Genomic DNA, 11,399 nt, shown 5'->3' on the forward strand with positions numbered 1-11,399 from the left:
TATGCATTTATTCTAGGTTTATCCCTCCCCCTCCATCTCTTGATTTTTATTCACCACTCATGCAGACTTAAAACCCCTGTTTTTCATCTCTCCCTCCTACGTGGAATACGATTAGGGTTTGAGAACAAACAGCATTTGACTGGAAAAAAGTAAAACTGCATCTTCTCAACATTAGCATACTGATGTATCTTTTGGTACTTCTCAGATAAATGTCATTAAAAGTCTTCAAAGAGCTGCAATTTTAGCTTGCGAGTGATACATAGTCTCTAGAATTTGATCACAAGAGCTGGACCCCTCTGAATATATGGGGTAGTGCCTGAGCACTACTGAAATCATATTGCAACATATTAAGTGTCAGGAAAGACCAGGTCTCTGTGTGCATTACTGTGTTTGTGTGTTGCAGAGCTCAATGCAAGGTTTGTTAAAATGGTATGCTTGCCAGTGGTTGTTAAAATTCTTCCTGTGTGCCTGTGTGACTCTCTGTGTGTACATATATATGGATACATATGTGTGTGTGTGTATGTGTGTGTGTTTCCAGGCCAGGCAGCAGGACAGATGTATACCTACCCCGCTCGTTGCTGGAGAAAGAAGAGGCGACTCCACCCTCCCCTGGATCCCCAGCTCCGCCTGTGTGAGCTTCGACTAGGTGAGACAAACAGCACAGCCATGCAGTGAAAGTCAAGACCCACAGTTACGCAACGGAGCCTACTTTAATGCATTTTATTTTATTTATTCATGCCGTCACATAAATACATCTGTTTTATTTGTGGCCTCTGTGCTGCTGGGTATCTGCATGTAGCTATTGCGCACGCTTGCTGCCTGGCCATCTGGCTCGGGTTAGCTCGTCTCTCCTACCAGGTCTCCAGGTTCATTTTCTCCCTGGAATCAATGCCGCCTCTCTCTCTGTTCTGTGGCTATAGGCGCACATATGCATAGGCACACAAATAACCCCCCCCCCCCCCCCCCCCCCCCCCCCACACACACACACACACACACACACACACACGACTCTTGCTGCCCGTTGTACCACAGAAGCACCCTAACTGGGCCTCTATAATCATTTGTCCATGAGGCATAACAATGTAAGTGAGTCCTATGAGGTGGAAGTGTGTTCTCTCTTATGAGTGTGTGCATCCATGCATGCATACAGAGTGTGTGTTATAACGGGTGGGTTGGGATTTTAGCAAAAGGAATGCCCCCATCAGGAACCTGTGAAGGAGGGGAATGAAGGCAAGTCTTTGTTTCTGCTTTTCTACTCTATTGTTTCCCCTCTCGCTGTCTTCCAGATGCAATCTAATACTCTGGAGCTTTCCGCTAAGAATGACTTGCTTTGCTTTCAAGATGAGGACAGAGAGTCCTTCTGATGAGGAAAAAAAACAACAAGAAAAAAACAAAAAAACAAAAGCTACAGCTAACCAGCTCATCAACCAACAAGCTTGCATAAAAACAGAAGAAATTAGAGAAGGTAACACTGTAGTTAAAGAGGCATGCAAAACTTTCGGACGCCGAGAGTAGAAGTGCAGAATTCTTGTCTTTTGTTTTTGAGATATCCTATTGTGTAGTTTGGACCAGATGTCTATCATAACAAAACAGAAGAATGTGAATTCTCCCCTCGTGGGCTTTTGCAAAATGCTTTATGTTTATTTAATGCTTCCTGAGCAGAGAGGTTTGTCTCTGTGAATACACAGAAGCCATGCCACATATGAATTCCTTGTTCTTGTAGAGTTTCGCTTTTCCTTTTTCACGTCCCAGCTCATGTTAGGGTTTCAGGAACCATTTTTCTGTCCTCTCAACTAGTCTTCTATATAGCAGGTTAAAACAAAACACATGAGATCTGTGTAGGAGCAGCAGAAGCCAAGATATCCTGACTGTGAAGTCACTATCAAAATCTCACAAAGCAACTCAGCAGCATCTTTCATCGGGACCACTTCTTTCAAACATCCAGAAACCTCTTTCTGTCACCTATTTTGATCCTCCAGAGGGAAAAAAGGTGTTGTGCAACTGCTTTCACAGGCTGAAGATGAGTAAACTGGACTTTACATGTGAAATTATTGATGCACACCTAAGAATTTAAATCTAGGCAACTTGTGCATGCATGTATTAAATGAGGCAATGTGTTCTTTAGCCCCAAAAAAGAAGGTAAAGACACGAATGAAGGACAATCTAGAGGAGGAAAGTGGGTTTCATGTACAGGAAGGAGGTTGTCAAAAGAGACCAAAGTAAAGGACAACATGTATGTGCTGGGGAGGGGAGGCAGAGGGGTGGTTGAATGAAGAAAACACAGAGGCAGTGCAAGCACAAAGTCATAGCATACAGAAAGACAAATGAGAGGAGGAGGAAGAGGAGGAGGGAAGACGCAGAGGTACAGAAGCTCTGTATTCAATAAGTGTCTTACATCCTCAGCAGCTGTGCTCGCTCCCTGCTTTTCTTATCATAGCCTTAGTTTCATTCGGCTCTCATCCTGGTATTAGAGATGAAAGGAGAGGACAAAGAGGCAGGGCTGCTGCAGCAAGTTCGTCTCTGTGGAAATGAACAGAGCAAAAGCAGGAACGATGAAGGAGATTAGATAGGGGGAGAAATAAAGAAGAATGAGATATATGAGAAATATTACAGGCTTAAAAGCAGTGAGTGTTTTTTAAAAATATATGTATTTGGCTAATTTCCTTCCCATAGCACGCTTGTCTTATCTTTTATTGATGTTGGATCTGGTAGCCTGCTTTTCATTATTCCCAAAGCTCCCTCCTTCCTCATAAAACCTCGTCCACCCCGATGATAATCATTAAACTCTGTCACCTACCATCTGTGCTAAATTACCACAACTGCACCTCACATAATAAAACGATAAATAAAATAAATGGACCAGACGACCTGTTAACGAATGACTTTGAGGCATTTAGGCAAAATGTAACTAAATACACGTGTAAGTAACCACAGAGCTTCTTTCTTCTTTCTTCTTCCTCTGTATTTATAGGAAGATATATTTACTTTTAAATGCCGTCACTCTATTTTTCTTTAATATCATCATTATATGATTTTATCTTACCAGCGGCAGCCTGGAGAGCACAGGCCGACATGAGCTGCATGGCTCACAGGCGACTTCTTATGGTGGAATATATGTTTTCAGTTTAGTAGCTTAATCTAGCATACTGCAATAAAAAATGTTTTTACATTTTTTACAGATAGATTTGAGCATCACTGTGGTTCTGTCAGGAGATTTATACTGTACAGTTGTACTTGTAAGTGTCGAGAAGCACGAGGTGCAGTGTGAAAGGATGCATTCACATAAGAGCTTTACTTATAGCAGCCTTACACCCCAAGTGCTCCTTTCTGCCTGACCACAGGTTAACAGCTTTTAGCCACTTTAGTACGAAATGCCGGGATGAAAAAGTGGGATTAAAACACACAGGTTGATGCACACTTGCCTTGCTATACACAGACACATACACATGCCACCTCAAGTGGTCTTTGTTTCCTTTTTGTCATTCCCTCCTTCGCCTTCTCTCTTCAGAAGCAGAACTGGCTCCAAAGCGTGAGGGGGCACCGGGGGAGGCCACAGCCCTGGAGGCCCTACTAAGGGGGGACAACCTGCTGGAGAAAAAAAACAACCTCAGTAAGGAAGATGAGACATTGCTAGAAATACAGGTATGGTTAATAAGATAAGGAAGATTAGTATATGTCACCAGTAGGGGTCCCTTTAACTTCATGTATGCGTCTCATTTGACATCTTATTTGGCCAATGCCCGAAGTCCACTCTTCTCTGAGGTGCAGCCAGTGTAAAGACATGGATTTTTTTTTTTCAATAAATCACAGCAGCATCTCAAGTTTTGTTTCTCCACCAACTTTCCCTGAAAATTGGCCAGGTAGATTTGATGTCTTCCTGCAACAAATGACAATGAAAACCCCCTGACAAGTAAATCAAACATTAACCAGGAGAATTGTAAATATGTCTGTATCTATATATTTCCAGCTTCCTGAGACCTAATGCTACCTCTGTCTAACCCCTGTCTTTCTGTTTGCGTTTGCACTCTGCAGAGAGTACTTGAGGCAGAGGAAAATGGGGATGGCTTCCATGACGATGAAGACTTTGAACTCGATACTCCGAAGAGAAAGAACAGAAACAGAGGCAAAGTGAGTGTCGAAAGCAAAAACAGGATTTATATATGACGGTGTGTGTTTTGAATTGTAATGCAATACAGAATACAATACAGAAAAATTGTCACATTAGTACAAAATCCAAATAAGTTAAGACTCAACACCACCATCAACCTGAAAGCAGAATACTTTACCAGCATTATAGGATACAGTAAGCTTTTTTTTTTTAACTTGTGTTGGAGGAAATAAATGGATGATCACGAGTGTCTTGTGTATCCTTTCAGAACCGAGGCTCGAGCCGCAGAAGGGCAGAACCCGTTAACATCGAGGACCAGGATAAACCTTATGTCTGTGACAGTAAGGGCAAAGAAAACTTCATTCTTTGTACATGTACCATCCTGCAATCGGTGCGATTACAGTCACTGTGTTTTCTCAGAGCAGAGATACTGTGTTCTCCTGAGATCTGGCTGTTAAGAGAAAAAACACGTGTATCAATATATATATATATATATTTTAAAGCCCTCTCTCTGTTGCTAAGAGCAGTCCTCTGCAGCATGAAGAAAGAGTTTGCTGTTAATCCAGACCTGACCAGCATGCCACTTTCGTACTTGGACAGAATTCCTCAGTAATGGATTGCCGCGGGAATTGTGGCTAGAGATACTGACTGAGCCTCAGACAGATGAATTTCATCCTCGTTTTTGTGTCTTGTTCTGTCTTTCCGATATTGTTTGCTTTTGTGTCTTCTCTGTTCCAGATAGATACAAACAAAAGTATAACTCAAAAAAGGCTGAAGAAGGTATCTTAACCTGTCTCCATCTTGTCTTTCTAGGAGCTTCTTGAGCTGTCTTTATGAATGGCCTTTTTGCTAGTGGGCATTTGGCGTCCTTGACTGACTGAATGCTAATGCTCTGAATATGTGCAATGCTTTAATTGCTTTAAGGTAGTCTAGGCATCCCTGTGCAAGCACTGCATGATGCTAACAGTAAACCTAATGCCTCAATGCTTGCTTGTTGCAAAGCATGCGCCAACTGATGCTTAAACACCAGCTCATCTAAGGGGTGCATGCTTAATAGGTTTCTCTATAGCTGTGTGCGATTCTTAGATAAGTGTTTGCACTGGTTTGATTTATTTCTATATATTTGAAAATAGAATTGATTGGTTAATTGTTGTTAAGGCTGAAATAGCTGGATCAATAATGCACCAGAGAGCTGTGTAATGAGAAACGTCTATAATGGCTACAAGGCCAGTGTACCCATGTAAAAAATCCTAAATGAACATGAAAATATCATAACAAGTCTAGGTCAGCGTTAAAAGTTTCAATAAACTTGCTTATAAAATACTTCTATGTATATATAGAAATATAAATAAATGAGATGATTTTTCTTTTAAGTCTTTGTCTTTCTTTTAACTTTGCTATAGTTCCACTTATTTACCTTAGGAAACATTTTCTTAGCAACAAATAGTTGTAGTTATTTCGCAGATAGAGGTTCCGCCTTACCGTCTTCCACTGACTCTCTAGGTGTTCACAGCAACTAACTTAGACCAGTGTCATACACTGATGTTTTCACCTGACAGTGTGCAGTTTTCATGGTTTTAACTTTCCTGTGATCTAAAAAAAAAAATCTGTAGTGTGTGGAAAGCGCTACAAGAACCGGCCTGGCTTGAGCTACCATTACACACACACTCACCTGGCAGAGGAGGAGGGAGAAGAGGAGAAGGAACCAGAGATGGCTCCGTCTTCTCCTCAGAGTTCAGAGAACCATAAACGTAAGTTGCTGGCTGGTATTTAATCATACTGATTAACGGGATATTTCCAGGTCACAAAAACTTGCACTTACTTACGAAAGCTCAGACTGAATGGAAGCTCGTGGACCATTCCCCTTATTTCTCCTGCTAACAGCTCAAAAGGGCCCTGATGGTGCTGTTATCCCCAACGACTACTGTGACTTCTGCCTGGGAGACCAGGACTCCAACAGGAAAACAGGACAAGCAGAGGAGCTGGTGTCCTGCTCTGACTGCGGACGTTCTGGTGAGTCCTCACTTACTGGTCATAGATGGTTTATGTGAAAACCTGAGATTTTGTATTTGCCTAAGCACTAATTGATTGAATTGCAATAGTTATATAATCCCTCCAGTAGACTTAGTAGAAAAAAGTGAATGCCATATTAGTGATTTCAGTAGGACAGCAAGAAGGCGTACTAAGAATGTGCCCATTCACTTTTCTGCCAAGAGTGACATGAAAGTATTGATACAACTCATGTGTCTGTTCATATACAGTTTGCACCATCTAAGCTTAACACTAAGTTAATGGGGACCATTTGTGCTCATTTCCAGCTGTATATTTTTATTCATTGTCTGTACTAAAGTAGCTTTGTATCATTCGTATTTCAGAATGAAAATTGTTATCAAACACTGGGCCTTTATGCCACCTCTTAGTTCATCCTCTGCCTGAAACAACCCACATTATTCCTTTTACGACCATCGTTCCTTTAAGCCAACTTTCTTCCAGTTGGCTTGTGTTTTGTAACCTGAAGGTTTCAGCAACTTGTGGGAATGGCTACTGTGCTCACAGCCAGATTTGTGTGCCTGCTAATAAAGTTTCTAACGAATGTACGTAACTCTAAAAAAACTCTGTACGTATGTGACAACAACAGCTCAGTAACTGGAGTTTAACTGGCTTTCCTAGTTGTTTTCCAACTTTGTTCCCACTGACTTAAGTGGAAAGACAATAAAATTTCTCAAGTGGAAACTATTTTTTTTTATTAGTTAAGCGTAAATACTGAAGTATGAGATTTGATACCATGCATAAGGTTAGGTTTTATGCATCTATTACATGGTGTCCCTGGTGGGTGATGAGCACTTGCTTCACCCCCTGAAAGTCCCATCTGTTCCAGCTTTGCCATTACTGTCCTCCACCTGGTGGTCTTAAGCCTGCCCCCCTCTCCATAAGCTTAGGCTGCCCATGTGCTGTTACCTTGCCATGGAGGGTAGGCATGAGCACTTGAAGCTATATTGTTGGGAGGGTTTAACCCTGGCAAGGCATGGCAAAAACAGCACATGACCCTTTGTGTTTGGGGCTAGGCATCGGCTAACACCTCCATCTCATAAAAACTCCAGCAAGTTACAGAAACTTTCATGAGAACACAGTACACTTAGGTTAGCTTAGTCCAATTTAAAAGGAACAGTTAGCCTCGTTTGGTTCAGAGATAACAAAATCTCCTTTTTGGTTTTTAAACAGATTTAAAAAACAAAACAAAATGTGAACTTTAGGTGTGCTGGTAAGTTGTTGTTACCTCATGAAAGAGCCTGTAACCCCACCGCTCCTGCCCGTTCTACATTTTTATGCTAAGCTAAGCTAACTGCCCTCTAGCTGTGTGTGAGTTGTATCAATCACTTCATTGATCAGAAATGTGTTGTCTGCTAGACTCATACTTTACTTTAAGTCTTACTACACATCTCATTTTTGTTTCTCTTTACTTCCTTTTTGTCCACGATCTTGTTCATGTGTATCTCTCGCTTTCTTGCGATGTTTATCTTTGCCACACGGATTTAAATTGTGTTTCTCTATCGGCCACAGATGTGATGCAGTTTAAAAGTTTGCATCAAATATAAAGGAATAAATTACACACATATATTTAGGAGGGAGATGAGGGGAGGTACATGTTGTTACCCAGTTTAATGTAGTCCTTCTATATTTCAGAACAAGTTCCCCAAAAATTCAAACAAATCTGTACCTTCAGGTGATAATGTAGATTTAGATGCTTTTGGTGTGCAATAAAAGCTTTCAAGTGTCTCTTCAATGGGGTTGTCAATGAGCCTTTCAGATCATAAGAACTGAGAGCCAACCACAGGAAAGAATCATACGAATTTGCAGAATCTGCCGCTTGCTTCCATCCTGCATGCTTCTCCATGTCAGCCTCGTTCATCAGTAAAGACCTCTGCCTTTAGACAACATGCTTTCACTCTTTTGTTGCTCAGTTTTCATGCATTATCCTTTGGCACATGTGGCTGCATTTTTCCCCCTTTTTTCCCCCCGTTTTGTTTCCCACACTAGCCGAAAACGGCATCTGCTGGATATCTCAGCAAAAAACCTTTGGTTGAATCATTTCAGCAAGCAAGATGTTGTCTTACTACGGTAGAGTGTGCTAGAACAACTGGGAGACTGTGTGGCCTTGTCTGTGTTGCTCTGATGCTGATGTTTTCATGGTAGCTGGAAGAGGAGGAGCGAAGAAGGATGGGAGGAAGCGGAGCACTCTCGAAGAATTGTTCGGCAGCGCGTCAGACAGCGAGGCCTCCACGTTTCATGGCTTTGAAGATGCAGAGCTGGAAGATATTTCGTTCTCAGACAGTGATGTAGTTGCTGACAGCTAATAATGGGACAACTTGACTAGCTGAGCCTTCTGCCATTAAAGTTTTAATTGAGGGAACAATGAAAGACTCATGAGGCACATAATGGACCGCAGAAAACCACAGTGAAGACATTTCTGGAAAGTGTCTTGGAAAGGATGCAGGATATATATTCACATATGCTTCTGCTTGGGAATTTGTTTCTCATGGACACACTAACATATATTTTTTTACCATCCTCGTGGATTTTTCAACAGTTGAGCCATTTTCCATTTTTCATAAACAAAAAAATAAATAAATAAAAATGTCCTTACATTTGACTTTGCTTGCATCAGATAATCAATATAACAAACTATACATCTTTGCTACATGCCACTTAAATCTGGACCAAAAACGTTGATAGCGCTGTGGACTACGGACTAAGGAATTAAAAACATGACTTTTCCATGGTAAAATGAACACGTGACATGGGGGAGGGAGGCACTTGGACTCTCAAGTCACTCCACTAGCTAAAGAGGACAGTGAGCAGCGAGGTAAGAGCCAGTCACCACTCCATTATCCATTTAAGCCAACAGGATGTCTGTTAAAAGTGTCTCAGCGGATTTCTTCTCAACTGCAATTCCTTAGAGTAATTTGTGAGGACGGCAGTAACTCAAATATCTACACAGGTCACATTCCTTGTTATTTTACCCATGAGGCTTAGAGGGATCAGTGCGATCAGTGTTTTGGGCTTCTTTCCCAGTCCAGATATATGTCAGTTCACCCTTGCATATGGCTCATTGATACCCCATTGACACCAGTGTACTTATGACTGTCCTCTCATAACTGTGATGATGTGGGCAGGCTACAAAAAACAATGTTATTAAGGCAGGCAACAAGAGGACCACTTTACATATTTCTTTTTGTGTTGTCATGGTTGTAGTTTTACCAGAAGAGGATAAAATATGTCTCGGCTGTGTTTAACTGTGCACACATGATTCCATGTGTTTTGTTTTCATGTCATATAATCACTTGCTGTATACACTGTCAACACTGTCATAGAAGACAAAGACAGAGAAACACGCAGCCATCTGGGTGAAGAGTCAAATCCTTTTTTTGTGTGTGAACTAGATCACATTAGAGGAAATATTTCACAATGTTAGCCAAGTCATTTTATATATATATAGCACATTTAAACACAGCAGACATTGGTCAATGTGCTACACAGCAAGCAGCTAAAACGAAATGTAACGCATTTGGATGAACTAAAAACAATTTAAAGGCAAATGAAATGAAAGTTAAAACATAAAAAGCAAAACCACCTGGAGAGCGGCAAAAGGACACACACTGGCCACTTTATTAGGTACACCTGGTCAACAACCCGGTCCAATATGTAAATGATAAAGGTTTTTATATAGGGATTTTCTAATCTACCTGAGTAGAGCAGAAACAACAACATGCTTTTCTATCTAACATTCATACTCTGTTGGATGCTTCAGAGAGCAACTCTGGGTTCATTATTTTGTCCAATTTGGCATGCAGACTGGAGCAGCCGGGAATCAAACCAAAAACCCTCCAATTAGTGGATGACTTGCTCTACCTGCTGAGCTACAGCCACTCCATTAACGTAGACAACACAACCAGCTAAAGTTCAGGAAGACAGGGGATTAAAGTGATCTTGAATGCGCCATGTTTGCTGGTGCCAAACATGGTGCATGGTGGGTATTTCAGAAAGTGCTGATCCACTGGGATTTTCCCACACAGCCGTCCTAGCCATCACACAAAGCATCAAACCATGAAACAGACAGATTACAACAGCAGAAGACCACACCAGGTGTTACTTCTGTCAGCTAAGAACAGGAGAGTTAGGGTAGAATTTACATGACTTTACCAAAATTGGAAAACAGAACCATTGAAAGAAACGCTGCCTGGTCTGATGAGTTGAATTCTGCTTGGACATTCAAATGGGATACTTTGGTCCCCTTAGTACAGTTGCCATCTTATTGCCAAACATGTTCATGCTTTTAAGACCACAGTGTACCCATCTACTGATCCAGAAGGATAATGTGCTGTCACAAATTGCTAATCAGTGATCGGAGTTTGTTTGAACATGACAATGAACTCACTGGCCTTCACAATCACCAGACAGATGGCCAGTGTTAAAATTAATTCAAAACACGTAACTGTTACTGGGCAAAGCTGCTAGGTGAGTCACAAAATAAGAGAATAAGAATATAAAGCTAGAAATCAGTTTAACAGATCCACTTTAAAATCACTCCAAAACAGTTTGTAAACTTTTTTTCGGCAATCCACTTCTCCTGCCCCTGCTTCCCTTTGTCTTTGTCTCATCGTCCCGACACAGGTCATCCGACATGTCTGCAGTTCACTGAGAACATGATGCAGGCCGTCAGGACATACCAGTGGCAGTGCATCGAGTGCAAGTCCTGCAGCCTCTGTGGCACCTCAGAAAATGATGTATGTATCACAGAGGAAAACCTTGTGCCAACCTTTGTGTCTCCAGAAATGTCGGCTCTCACTTTGAATTGGCTGTGAAGCTGTGGAATGACCTTTCACCAGCTTGTGTGCAGCCTATCAGAGAAATAATACATATTAAATTATCTGTGTGTAGATATAGAATTATATGGAGCCAAGTACGCAAAAAAATGTGAAAGTCTGTAAAAATTAATTAAGATTTTAATTTTATATGCAATGTGCAACCAGCAAGCCCCTGTTTTATAATGTATTGTATAAAATAATGACAGTGACTGTGTGTTCATGCAGGACCAGCTGCTGTTCTGCGATGACTGTGACAGAGGATACCACATGTACTGCCTGAAGCCACCGATGACCCAGCCTCCTGAAGGTACCGCAGTCGAAAGCCACTCTGACAGCTTTTAGTGTACATCAGTGGTGCTATATTATTATATTATATGTTTGAAAGCTGCTACAGGCAAAGTCTATATATGGAAAAGATTTCAACC

At 41.3% G+C, this 11,399-nt stretch overlaps 1 protein-coding gene across 3 annotated transcripts in view; it reads left to right on the forward strand.

The window, feature by feature from the left end:
• Positions 1-11,399, forward strand: part of dpf3 (double PHD fingers 3) — a 32,147-nt gene that overhangs the window by 17,908 nt on the left and 2,840 nt on the right. Inside the window, exons 3-11 of one of the 3 annotated variants that reach the window (XR_013093099.1) lie at positions 539-646; positions 3,509-3,642; positions 4,033-4,128; positions 4,377-4,449; positions 4,847-4,888; positions 5,722-5,859; positions 5,993-6,121; positions 8,303-8,972; positions 10,781-10,893. Coding sequence is in view for 2 of the 3 variants with exons in the window: in XM_012916670.5 (XP_012772124.1) it covers positions 539-646; positions 3,509-3,642; positions 4,033-4,128; positions 4,377-4,449; positions 4,847-4,888; positions 5,722-5,859; positions 5,993-6,121; positions 10,781-10,893; positions 11,200-11,281 (915 nt within the window). In the remaining variant the exon portion in view is untranslated. Of the gene's footprint in view, positions 1-538; positions 647-3,508; positions 3,643-4,032; positions 4,129-4,376; positions 4,450-4,846; positions 4,889-5,721; positions 5,860-5,992; positions 6,122-8,302; positions 8,973-10,780; positions 10,894-11,199; positions 11,282-11,399 lie in introns of those variants that run through there. The other 2 variants (XM_012916670.5, XM_004542060.6) reach the window with 2 other exon arrangements.

Source organism: Maylandia zebra, linkage group LG15 (genome assembly GCF_041146795.1).
Source record: "Maylandia zebra isolate NMK-2024a linkage group LG15, Mzebra_GT3a, whole genome shotgun sequence".
Taxonomy (NCBI): Eukaryota; Metazoa; Chordata; class Actinopteri; order Cichliformes; family Cichlidae; genus Maylandia; species Maylandia zebra.